This window comes from Aotus nancymaae, unplaced genomic scaffold (assembly GCF_030222135.1).
Source record: "Aotus nancymaae isolate 86718 unplaced genomic scaffold, 86718_ANA_hifiasm-v0.15.2.pri h1tg000029l, whole genome shotgun sequence".
Lineage (NCBI taxonomy): Eukaryota > Metazoa > Chordata > Mammalia > Primates > Aotidae > Aotus > Aotus nancymaae.
Window position 1 is genome coordinate 17,572,231 of NW_026988442.1, and position 13,784 is coordinate 17,586,014.

At 42.1% G+C, this 13,784-nt stretch overlaps 1 protein-coding gene across 2 annotated transcripts in view; it reads left to right on the forward strand.

Annotated features, from left to right (window-relative positions):
- The window catches only part of CTNNBL1 (catenin beta like 1), a 181,000-nt gene that overhangs the window by 135,147 nt on the left and 32,069 nt on the right, over positions 1-13,784 (forward strand). For both annotated transcript variants that reach the window (XM_012455042.3, XM_064382424.1), the window contains exon 12: positions 11,901-11,998. In XM_012455042.3, coding sequence (XP_012310465.1) covers positions 11,901-11,998 — 98 coding nt within the window. The remainder of the gene's footprint in view (positions 1-11,900; positions 11,999-13,784) is intronic.

Below are 13,784 nucleotides of genomic sequence, written 5' to 3' on the forward strand. Positions count from 1 at the left end.
ACCACTTAAAGCTAACTTGCCATGGTGTATTGTTATGGTATCACATTCGGCATCAGTTGAATTCATGGCACAGAGCTAGACACTGAAGGTACAGATACGACTGAGACGCAGGCCTGGCCTTTGAGAAGTTTACCATCTGTTGAGATTTCTGTAACAGGGTGGTTTGAGTGTGAGCGATGAACACTCGTGTGCTGCGGAGAATGAGAGCTCATCTCCATACGTCCTTCTAGGCATTAGGTGTTTTGAAAGCTTCACCACTCGAAACTATCTCATGATTTTACTTGCATTACTAGTGAGGTTGAATGCCTTTTTTTAAAAAAAATATGCCTATTGGGTGCATTTTAACTCTTGAGGAAAACAATCAAGTTGTATTATAGTGGAATTAACTGGTCACTTCCTAGCTGTGAGACCCTGGGAGGCAAATTTCTTTTCCCAACCCAGTCTCTAGTTTCTTGTCTGTAAAATGGGGAGACTAATAAAATGTGTTCCATAGGATTGTTGTGAGAATTAAATGAGGTAACGTGTAAAGCACACACAGGCATATAGTAGGTTTGTGAGGAATGTGGCCTCTTTAAGTTCCCAGTCTCTAGCCCAGTGCCTGCCACTTATGTAATATTCAGTGTTTGTGAAGAATAGGACTATATGTACACTGTGTATGTGTTAAAAGGGGCTATATATAGATGCTCACACAGATCCATCTGTCTTGAGAAGGGTGTTTGATTTGACTTGCATCAATATTCAACCAGAGTGGCTGGGCACACATGCGTGACTCTTCTTGGGTTGCCACATCCCCTGCTAGGCAGATGTCCATTATAATGAAATGTAAGAAGGGAAAAAATAATAATAAAGGAAGAGGAGTGTAATGTTACGGCTTGATTTGACAGGGCCTCCTGCTACTTCAGCTGCCAGTGCCAGGCATGGAACAGATTAATCTGTATTCCAACACACCACTGCTGAAGTCAAGATAGATCTAATTAGGGTCTTTTAAACATCCTGTTTGCATCTAGAGTCTTATCAGAAACCAAGATATCTGTCCATCTAGGGGGCAGGGGGCAGGTGGGCAGCAAGGTTCAGCAATAAAACAGACATAGGCTGTGATTTGGGGAGTGAGAGAAGAACACTGCTGTTTGATTTCCTTAAAACAAAAGTGCTAATGGCCTTAGATGTTCTATGGAAACAAGGCAGTTCTGCAGCACGGCCTTGAATTTCAAAGTGGCCCTGCAAGGTCTTGCCAAGAAATGGGCCTGGTGGTTGAAGTGCAGGGACCATTTCCATCCTAAGAATAGAACTCTGGCTGACCCATATGTATTTTTTTATTTCTTTTTTTTTTTTTTTAAGATGGGGTTTCACCATGTTGGTCAGGCTGGTCTTGAACTCCCAACCTGAGGTGATCCGCCCTCCTTGGCCTCCAAAGTGCTTGGATTACAGGCGTGAGCCACCACACCCGGCCTTTTCTTTTTTTCTTTCTTTTTTTTTTTTTTCCGCCCACCCCCGCCCCCCACATGTGTCTTTTTTAACCATTTGGGCTGTGGAAGGCAGGTACATACAGGCTCTGAAGCTGGGTGAGCAGACTGACCAGCCAGGCTGGGCCAATGGGTAAATGCTAGGCCATTGGGACAATGCTGAGGGTCTGCTTTTCATAGTCTAACATTCATACTTATCTGTGATGTGCACCCCGTCTTTCCACCCTCATTACTTCTCATCCTTTCTTTCCTCCTGCCACATTGATCTCTTTCCAGGTCTTTGTCCGTATCGTGCACTTTCTGATTTAATTCTTTACTTCATGCTGGTCTATCCCCTTGGAATGTCATTGCTGTCATTGCCCCTCTTCCCTATACCTGTCCTTCAAGTCTCAACTCTGATGCTGCCTTTCCTCCCATTCTTCTTAGCTCCTCTGGCTGGGAGAGCATTTTCTCCGTCAGTAGTTTCTACCTGTGTCTCATTTGCTGTCATTTTCTATAGTGTAATTGTATTTACTTATTTAGGAAACAGGGTTGCTCTGTCACCCAGGCTGGAGTGCAGTGGTACAATCATGTCTCACTGCAGCCTTGACCTCCTGGGCTCACACTTTAGCCCCCCGCTACCACCAAGTAGTTGGGACCCCAGGAGCTTACCACCATGCCCAGCTAATTTTGGCATTTTTAGTAGAGACAGAGTTTCACTGTGTTGCCCAGGCTGGTCTCAAACTCCTAGGCTCAAGCAATCCAACCAACCTTGGCCTCCCAAAGTGCTGGGATTACAAGTGTGAGCCCAATTGTAATTTTATTTTATAAAAATGAGTTATCATTGACATATGAAAAGTTTATATATTTAAGGCATACCACTTTTTGTTTTGATATATGAATAGTATACATTGTAAAACAATGACCGCAATCAAGCAAATTAACATAGCCATCATCTCGCATAGCGTTTTCTGTCATGTATTTTAACACACTGTCGGATTCTTATACGTATTTTTTAGGACTCACAGAATGAGTCCTGTGCCAAAGATTCCTAAAGGCCTCCTCCTGGGACCCAGCTTTGTTTGCTAGGGCCTCCTCTTCTTTTCTAGTGAACGGAGCCTTTCCCTGCCCTGCCATGCTAAAACTTCACAAAGGTTCCAGTAGGACCCCTCTGGAATCTGGAGGCACCTCTCCTGGCACAGAGGTTGACAAAGTCAAATTTAGGGATTGTTACTGTGCACCTTGTCGCTTTTTTCCTTCTGTTCTCCCACCACCTTGGGAGACTTGTTAATATAAATAGGACTCATGCTCCTCAACTTGCCATGGGGCTATGTCCCAAAAAACCCATTGTTGAGTTGAAAATATCATAAGTCAAAAATGGATTTAACACACCTAACCTACCAAACATCATAGCTTGGCCTCACCTACCTTAAACATGCACAGAATGCTTATGGTAGCGCACAGAATGCTTATGGTAGCCCACAGCTGGGCAAAATCATTTAACACAAAACCTTTTATTTAAAAAAAAAAGTGTTGAATATTTCACATAATTTATTGAATATTGTACTGAAAGTGAAAAACAAAGTGATTGCATGGGTACTTGATGTACGGTTTCTACTGAATGCATATTGTGTTCACACCATCGTAAACACAAAAAGTAAGTCAAGCCATCATAAATCAGGTACCATCTGTATTCCATTTATTCCTGACTTCAAGAATATGATCCAGTTCTGGGCTCCAAAAACTTAAGTATGTCCATATAACCCGAAATCCTGGTTTCTATCCACCAGCTTTACCGCTGAAAACGTGAAGCTGCTAGCACACGGCCGCTCACCTGTCAGTGTAATACCTCCAGCTCTGCGTCTCTCCCAGAAGGCTCTGAGAAAAATATTTTCCTTCTGCCTCAGTTCTGACCTCTTAACTTCCATGTGTGTAGCCACTCTCACTCTGGCCCTCCTCTTTCCTACCCCAGCTGAATTAGGGGCCCTTCACATATGGGCTGAGTATTTTCCATGTATGCCAGCTAATTGTGTACTCTGTTGTGGTTGTTTATCTCTTAGCCTTAATCACAAAACAATGAGCTTCTCTAGAGCGGGCTGTCTTTCATCACTGTCACCTTAGTACTTGCTACATTACCTGGCACATAGTAGGTACTCAGACTTTTGAGTAAAGGAAGGGCTGATGATGTACCACTTCATGCCCTGTAATTATCCTAAGATTATGAAACTCTAGAAGCAGCAGCTAATCTTTATTTCTTTACAGATCACATGTTGTATTTTCAGTTCTTGAAGAAAGACCAAAAGGCAAATGATTATCATGGCCAAGTACATTTCTTTTTATTCAAAGGAAGGACCATCTCTGCTTAGATGTGCTGTGTCCTTCATCTTACTAGTAAATAGTCACTACCCGCCTTAGGGCTGTCTGCAGGTCTCCCAGAATCTTGCATTATTTGCTTTATAGCCAGTGACACACAAGCACTTTATTTTAATTTATTGTGGGATTAGAGAGTCTGAGCGAAGTTGGCCTTGCTCCATTTTAGGGTTAGAACAAATCTTGAGTTAGAGAAAACAGCCCTACCAGCTGAGAAAGCCAAGCAATCCAGGTTTCTGTTTTTCTCAGCAGGAGCTAGTTGGGATGACCCAGGCTGACTAAAACATGTTCAGTGGCAGACATGTAATCAGGCTGCAGTATGGAAGGCATTAGCTGGTGATCTATGACAGGTGTGTAGGTGAGCAAATCCCTTGTGATTCTCTTTTTCAGTATAACAGATCTCAAACTTCTGTCTGTTGAGTGTCTACTATACACAGATCTCATTTGAAAGCATGGATTTAATAGATGGGAGGGACAGCCCCATCTTACAAATAAGAAAACTGAGAGCCAGAGGCTAAACTCCATGCTTGTGGCTTAACCAGCTAGTGAGTGCCAGAGACAAGATTTGAATCTGTGTCTCTCTGATCCTAAAGCCCCACATAAGGTTAACTAATTCAGTTGTTGGCATGTCTGGAGCAGATCTCAGGAGGTAGTGTTCTCCATGTACCTGTGTGTCTTTCTCAGCAATGGAACCATAATAGGCCTACTCATAAACAGGCCTGTCTATGGATAAATAGCTCTTCTCATAGAGAATGGCTAGTGTTAACCAAACACCTACTGGAATGTGGACCATACTTTTTTTTTTTAAGAGTAAGGATGAGAAATGCCAGTCCATCCCATTCTTTACAAAAATGGTACACACTATAAGTGGCTGGTTGGAGTGACTGCCACAGTCTGTGCTGTTCTGGAAAGACCTCTGATTTGGGTGTGCTAGATAAAGGGTTCTTAACTAAGGAGCCACCACTGAGAGATGTGAATGCTCTGAAACACCACGGGAAATGTTCCATTTGTGTATGTGTTTGGGGAGGGATAGCATGCCCCCGTGCTTATCCGTCTCTCAAATGTCAGTCGTAATCTGGAGGGAAAAAAATTGCCGATCTAGATCCCAGTGGCCCACAAGGTACTTTGGACCTGAGGCAAATCACATTCCTTCTCACGGCTGTTGTTTCCATACTCAGAACCCCAGAGTCAGATCAGAGATTTCTAACCCTCCTTCCAGCTCTGAAAATTCTAAAACTGTAACTGCCCCCTGGAAAATCAAACTTTTAGCCGTCTTACATAGACACAGGCATCTAACCCTTTGCTAATCACCCTTGAGAAGCCCTGAAGAGAGCTAAGCTGGGGGAAGGGTGGGCCGGAGCCTCCCTCCAGGCGGTTTCAGTAATTAGTGTCTGTCTGAGGCAGCCAGTTGTCTGACTATTGAGCAGGGAGCCCAGCAGGCAGGGACTCTCACTGGCACAATTTCAGTACTGGCTCTCTAACACTCCACCTAGATGCCAGGCTGCCTACCTCCCTACCTAGTGATTTGAAAATGTAGATTTGCCTGGCCTTCCCTTTGGTGGAGCCTTGTTACTTCCGTGTGCGTGTGTGTGTGTGTGTGTGTGTGTGTGTGTGTGTTTTCTGCACTTCCTGGGCCCTCCCTTAGAGGCTGTTCTCTGCAGTGGGAACCACCATATCCACCCCGTCTGCATTGACAGCTCCATAACCATCCTTCACCTCCATTTTATCCTGTCGAAATGACGGAGCAGCTGAGCAGTGTTGGCCAGCAGATAAACCTGTTATCTCCCCTGCTCCCTGTGCTAGCAGCTCTCCCCATCTCCTTGGTGCATGAAAAATTGACACCACCTTGGGCTGAAATCTGTTCTTAGGGGAAGCTACATTTATTAGTAGCTAATGAAACTCTGTGTGTGTGTATATATGTGTAAACTTGGGATGGCTAAAGTGTTTTCCTCTCTGTCAGGCACCAGTAACCTATGGCACACCTCAGCATCCAGATAGAGAGGTGGAAGGGCATAGGCATCAATTGGCAACCTATTCTTTACTTAAAATCTCAAACAAATAGGTAAATGTCATTTATTCTTCATATACCACTACAGTTGATTAAGGTATCTCTTGCTCCAGTCTGGGGTGAGCTGTGGAAATGCATGCCAGTGTCATCTGCTGCCAAAGAAGATGATTGTTCTGTTTATTATATTTTTCTCTTTGAAAACTACAGCTCCTGATACACTCTTTGTGCCACCAGCACCCAGCCCTCCCTTCCCCATCTTGTTGAGGTATATAAAGAACATTTTCTTGCAACTTTCTCATCCGTCTTAATCAGCAAGATTAAAAGGGAAAATTATTGAGAAGTTCTGGTTCAGTATTTTTGTGGAGCTGCCTGAAACCCCAAGTCTCTTCTTTATTTAGACACTGGTGGAAATTGCTTCTGCAAAGACTAATTCAGTAAAATAGAGAAAGAGGGGTTGTTATTCATGTCTTACTCCATATGGCCTTTTACTTCATTTTACTCTTGTTAAAACTGTTAATTTTTTTTAATCCACATTTACATAGTGCCTATCTTTTGGGCGCAGTGAGCCCAAATATGAGGCATACTTTCAGGCTTTGCATGGTCTCATTTATCTTCCTTCTTAAGATATAACATGGTAGGAAAAGCTTACAGTTTGGAATCAGGTGACTTTGATTCAGATCTGAGATCCAGCCACCTACTCAAGCACATGACCTTAAGTCAGTTAATCTTGCCGAGCCTTGGGTTCCACATTTGTAAAAGGGAGATGAGGATAGTACGTTTTCCACAGCTTAGTTGTGAGGATTCAGTGAAGAAATTGTGTACAGACTCAAGCCTACTGGCATAGATAAACAATAAAAATGATGACGGTTATTAGTATACCCTGCCTATGTTCAAATAGGAATTTAAAGTAGCTTACAGCAAAACAATATGGTGGTACCAAATCTTAGCTTTGAATAAGAATTTGTCAAAACACAAATGTTAAATTAGGGAAAATATTTGCAACATATATGGAAAAGGGTAGTATCCTTAATTTATAAAGAGTTCATAGGAATCAAAATTGAGCAAAGGATGAGGCCAGGCAGTTTACAGAAGAAGCAATACAAGTGGTCAGTAAATATAATGTGATGGTTAATTTTATGTTAAGTTGACTGGGCTGTGGTATACCCAAACATTCCTTTGGGCTTGGGTTGGAACCACTCCATCAGCTTTCCTGGGCCTTCAGCCTGCAGAGAACAGATCATGGGCCTTCTCAGCCTCCATAATTGCACAAGCCCATCCCTCATAATAAATCTTGTTCTGTATATTTTTATATATCCTGTTGATTCTGTTTCTCTGGAGAACCCTAATACACATAGGAAAAGATGTTTAACCTCATTCATAACAAGAACAAAAACATGCTAATCAAAACAAGATCTCATTTTTCACCTACTGGGCTGTCACAATTACTAAGTTGGATAATATGCAATCTGAATGAGGATATGGGAAGACAGATGTTCATATATAATATACTAATAGTGGGTATGTCATTGGTACAACCATTTTGGAAGACAGTTTGTCAGTGTCTTTCAACGTTTCATATGTAAATTTCTTTTGATGCTCTAATTCCACTGCTAGGAATATGCCTTAAGAATATTTGTGCAAAAGCAGGCCAAACTATGTGGACGTGTATACTCACTGCAGCATTGCTTCTAATAGCAAGAATAAAATGATGCAAAACTGGAAACTACCTAAAATACCCATGAATGGGCACTAGTTAAATTGTGATAAACAGGCTTAGTGGAATTCTAGATAGCCAGTTTTTAAAAATGAAGTGTAGGTGCTGATATGGAAAGATATATTAGGGAATATGTATAGATATGAAATGCAAAATTTCCCTCCTGAAAATGTACACAAGGTACTTTGTAGTTTTTCTTGGGAGAGAAGAATGAGTTAGTAGAAGGAGTATGGGAAAAGAAATATATTAGTATAGATGCTCAATAAATATCAAGTACACATTATGCCTTTTCACGTAGTTTGATTATTTACTTCATACATCCATTGTTTTTATTTTAAACTGCATTGGTAGGGGGTGAAGGGAATCAGTAACAACAAAACAATAAAAGAAATTGCTTTCTGTAATTGAGTGTAAATTTATCTTCGAGCTTCCTAATAGCCTAGGCAAAGAAGGAACCACGTTAAGGAAATACAAAAAATTTATCAGGAAAGAGAAACGTGTTCTTGATCATGATCTCTGAAAGGACTGTAGCTGCTGAGGAGATTGGTGTAAACTCAGATCCAATGCTGTCTCTCCCCAGCGTAAAATTCACTGGTAGATCCTAGCCCCTGTTCTCCATGGTCAGCCTTTGCCACCTCACTGGCCTTGCACATGGACATGGCACTCCATTCAAACCGCCCTTTGCATATATTGTTCCTTCCGCATGGAATGTGCTCTCCTTTTCTCTACCTTGTTGTTGGCTATGGCTTTTCTTTTTGTTTTTTGAGATTTGCAGTTGTTTGTTACATCCAGTGGGGATCCTTGGAAGTCAATTGTCCCTCCTCTGTGTTCCCCACGTCCTATTTGCCTCCCTCAGTAATGGAACTTGTTACACAGTGCTATAATTCTTTTGTTTTCTTCACTAAATGAAGGCTGTGTTGTTTGTTTTTGGCCCTGAACACTTAGCACTTGCTAGGCACAGAGTAAACCGGTCAGTGAATGAGGGAGTGAGTCATCCAAGTTTGAGTTCTACCTCTTCCACCAGTGAGCTGTGTGGACAAGTCACTTCTCTCTGCGCCTCGGTTTTTCCATCATACAATGAGAAATTTGGCTCAAATAATCGATGAGAACTGTGGCTCTGATTTTTTTTTTTCTTTCCTCTGTGGTTGTCAGATTGTCATGTATATAATACCAGGATGTTGTCACCAGCTATCATACTAAGTAATTTCAAAGTTTCAGAGCTGAGCTTGTTAGAATTCACTGCGTTTATTATGGCCTGTCCCATATCTGCTCACCAGCTGAAGAGATTACAGCTATTTCCAACTTGGTTGGCACGAGATTACAGTTGATTCTGTCCTTCACTCTTCCTGCCCCTAACCTTCTCTCCTTGGCATACACAAAGGTCGGAGCACTTTCCCTGAAGTGCGACTTCACAGACATTCCTTTCTTATCGTACTTTCTCACCCTGAGCTGAGCTGTCTTGGGTCACTGCCCTTACCCTGGGTTCATGGTGTTTTTTTGCCTTCCTGTGGAGGCAGGGCTCATTCTCTCCACTGCTTTCTACCCTCACCCCACCCCAGTGAGTGACTATGGCAGGGCAGACAGAGGTTACACCGCCTCAGTCCCAGCTTTACATAAAAGTTGAAAGGCATATGGTGGGGAAGCCCATGGTCTTAAGAAGGTATATTGTACCTCTGTACACAGCGTATTTTAAGAAAAATGTTATATTTTTATATTTTCAATATCTTAAAAAAAAAAAAAGATTCTACCAATTGGAAATAAGTTACTGAAATTGATGGCTCCCTCAGAAAAAAACCATTCACCTACTCTCACGTGCAAAAACTCTTTAAGGACCATTTTGTAACTGAACAGTTTCAGAGCGTATTAACAATGAAAGGTAGTGTTGCTCTGAATTTGGGATAGGCCCTATATAGAGAAGTGCAGACGCTGTTTGAAGACATTTAAAACATATCCAGAATTCAAAAGTAGCCTGTTTGCCCCCACACCCACTTCCACCACTGAGAAGTTTTATAGATAGCCTGCTTTCTTCCCATTCATTCAGCAAGTATTCCCAAAACATCTACCATGTCCAGATATTGTTTCAGAACCGGGGATATGGCAGTGAACAAGAGCTGACTTAAAATATCTGCTTTTGGGGAATTTATATTCTAATTGAGGGGAGATGGGGAACAAAAGAAATAAATAAATTATACAGTATTTTGGAAAGTAACACATAACGAAGAGAAAAATAGAGCAGATAAGACTTGAGAATAGCAGTGTGGGGCATTGCATCTTTCAATAGGGTGGTCAAAGTAAAGCCTCGCCGAGAGGATGACAATGAAGTAAAACCAGATTTGAAGAGTAAGCCATGCAGATAATCTGCCCAGGAACGTTTCAGGCGGAGGAAACAGCAAGTGCAGAAGCCTCGAGGCAGGAACAGCCTGACGTTCACAGCATTTAGTCTGAGTTGGGGAGTCACCGGAGTGTTTTAAACAGACCTGACTTTAGGTGTTAACCTAAGGAATCATGCTGGCTGCTCTATGGAGACTAGGCTGAAGGGACACAAGGGTGGAAGCAGAGGGACTCACTAGGAGGCTGTTGATTGTTCCAAGCAAGAAATGGTGGTGAAGTGGACCAGGGTAGTGTTGTAGCAGTGGTGACAGTAGTCAGAAGAGGTGGGATGCTGGGTGTCATTTGAAGGTAAAGCTGCTGAGGTTTCTCGTGGGACATGTGAGAAAGAAGAGAATCAAGGGCATTTTCACTGGTTTTGGCTGGAGAAACCGTAGAATCTGGTTGCCATTAATTAGATGGAAACAACTACAGGAAACAGGTTTAGGGAAGAAGATCAGGAGCTTGTTTTTGGACATGTTAAGTTGAAAGGAACCAGCCAGTCACAGAGGCTCACACCTGTAATCCCAGCACTTTGGAAGGCCAAGGCAGGTGGATTGCTTGAGGCCAAGAGTTTGAGACCAGCCTGGGTAACATGGTTAAACCCCATCTCTGCAGAAAATACAAAATTAGTCAGGCATGGTATTGTACTCCTGTACTCCCAACTACTCAAGAGGCTGAGGCAGGAGGATTGATTGAGCCTCAGAGGTCAAGGCTGCAGTGAGCCCTGATTGTGCCACTGCACTCCAGCTTGGGTGACAGAATGAGACCCTGTCTCAAAATAAAAATTAAGAAAAAAAGTTGATAGGATGTTAGGCAGCCAAGTGGAGAGGGCAGGTAGACAGTTGAATATATGAGTCAGCATTCAGAGGACAGGACTGACCTATAGGTTCAAATTTGTGGGTTGTCAGCATGTAAATGATTTTCAAAGCCATAGGACAAGATGAGATCACCGGGGAAGTGAATATAGAGAGAAAATAGAAGTCTAAGGAATGACTAACTCTGACATTAAGAAATTAGGGAAATGAGGGGGTTGGGAATGCCTATAAGTGAAGAAAAACACACTGGTACAAAATTGTGTCCGTGCTATAATCAGAGAAGTAAGAATGCTTCCTTGTGGCCTCGGCAGTCAAGTGACATTTTGGGGAACCCAAGATACCTTTGGCATAGGAAGATGCTTCTCAGTTTTTAAATAGAGAATTTGTTGTTCACACTGTGAGCATTTTATTTCAAAACAGACTTTGTTCTGCCATTTCTCCACTAGTAGACTTTGTCACCTCCTTTTCAAGGTCATTATTCTTGATTTTTTGAAAGTTCTTCTTAAAGAAAAGAATCTCTTTACACCTGAAGCCTATAATATACCCTTCAATTACCCTCTTCTTCCAAGAGTGGAAGAATAGTATTTCATAATAGATGCCACTGTGTTGTTGGACTCAGAAAGCACTGTTAACTGTTTTGAAGTGCTTACAGTCCAGCCACCTTTAAACTTGAAGCGGGGGTGTCAGCTGCACCAAAATGGAAGTGATAGCACTGGGTCCCTATCATATTTCACATTTAATTCCAGGCTGTTTGCTTGGGAAAGTTATAGGGTAATTTGAGAATTCGATAGGATGTGTCTTACCCATTATTTGTTCATGTCATGGCTGGTATTCATAGTCTATTCAGAGGTTTTTTTCTGTAAAGGTGGGATTAGTTTGAGATTCTGTTGTGGACCATAAAAATCAATTAATTCCAGACAGAAAAGGAATTCTAACTTAGTTTTTATGCACTTGCTCAAGTTGTCCTTGAGGATATCATCTCTTTTAAATATGTTTTTTGTGCAGTGTGAAGATCGGTTCAGTTTTTTAGTGACACAATTTAGGTTCTTGTCTTATTAATCAATAGCAGCATTCAGAGAAGCCTACTTATTCCCCCCTCAATAGAACCAGATGAGGCTTGAAGAGAGGTAATAATTACTGCTCTGATCTCAGCATGTTCTCTTTTCTCTTTCCCAACCCAGAGCATGTCTGTTCGATCCTGGCTTCCCTCCTGCGGAATCTGAGAGGGCAGCAGCGAACCCGGCTTCTGAATAAATTCACTGAAAATGACAGTGAGAAGGTGGGTGATTGTTGGACTGTAAGGATGGGACCAGGACTGATAGAAATGTTCTTTACCTGACGTGGTCTGAGGGATACTGGGTTGAGTGTTCCCACCCTAAAAATCTCTTTTCTAGCATCTTGGCTCTGTTGCTTTGCATGTCAAAGGCTTTTCTGATTATTCTGCTTTCATTTCCAAATGTATTCTCCTGGGAGTAGTAACACTTGAGGGTGATATCACTAGTACTTGAGGGAGATTTTTAGACCCAAAGAGCACAGATTAGACTAAGATTTTTGTTGAGGGGTGGTGCACAGCATTGCAAAGTGATCAAGAGCATTGGCTTTGGATTCAGACTTCAGATTTGAACCTGTTTTTGCTACTTTTGAGAGATGTGTGCCCAGCTTCAACATGGAGACTTCAATACTCATCTTGAAGGGTCAATGGGAGGTGAATTAGATGAGGTCTTACTAGGGTGGTGGTAATAAAATGAAGATGATGGTAAGGAAATGGTAGTACCTGCCCTAAATGGGCTATGGAAGCTGGGAACACAATTACATGACATAAGATGGAATGGGCTAAGGAAGCTGGGAACACATGAGAGTAGATGGAATGGGCTGTGGAAGCTGGGAACACAGTTACATGAGATTAGATGGAATGGGCTGTGGAAGCTGGGAACACAATTACATGAGATTAGATGGAATGGGCTAAGGAAGCTGGGAACACAGTTACATGAGATTAGATGGAATGGGCTATGAAAGCTGGGAAGACAGTTACATGAGATTAGATGGAATGGGCTATGGAAGCTGGGAAGACAGTTACATGAGATTAGATGGAATGGGCTATGGAAGCTGGGAAGACAGTTACATGAGATTAGATGGAATGGACTATGGAAGCTGGGAAGACAGTTACATGAGATTAGATGGAATGGGCTGTGGAAGCTGAGAACACAGTTACATGAGATTAGATGGAATGGGCTATGAAAGCTGGGAAGACAGTTACATGAGATTAGATGGAATGGGCTGTGGAAGCTGAGAACACAGTTACATGAGATTAGATGGAATGGGCTGTGGAAGCTGGGAACACAATTACATGAGATTAGATGGAATGGGCTAAGGAAGCTGGGAACACAATCACATGAGATTAGATGGAATGGGCTATGGAAGCTGAGAACACAGTTACATGAGATTAGATGGAATGGGCTAAGGAAGCTGGGAACACAGTTACATGGGATTAGATGGAATGGGCTGTGGAAGCTGGAAACACAATTACATGGGATTAGATGGAATGGGCTGTGGAAGCAGGGAACGCAATTACATGAGATTAGATGGATATTTTATATCTTTATCTAGTATGCCAGACCATAGGATTTTTAACAGTAATAAGAGCTACCATTTATTGAGTGACTGCTATGGATTGGATAACAGAGCAGATGACTTTCATCATTGCGTATATTCTCACAACACTGTGGTTTAGAGAGCTGAGAGACATTATGTAACTTACCCAAGAAAGGTTTAATACCTTTGAGCTACCTCTGACCATTTTTTCTACCCTCACCAGGAGTATAGTATGATGAAGAGGCCATCAAGTTAGGACACAGGCATCTTAGTAGTCCTGTCACCCTGGTGACATCACTTAACATCTGTGCTTCAGTTTCCTCATCTTTAAAATGGGGTTTGCTGCCTATCTTCCCTGCATACCTTGTCAGGGTTTTTTAAGGTTTAAGGAAATAATGGTCATGAAAATACTTGATAAGCTGAAATATTAAGGTCTTAGGGTCATCAGTGTTGGCTAAAGAAGATTTGACCAC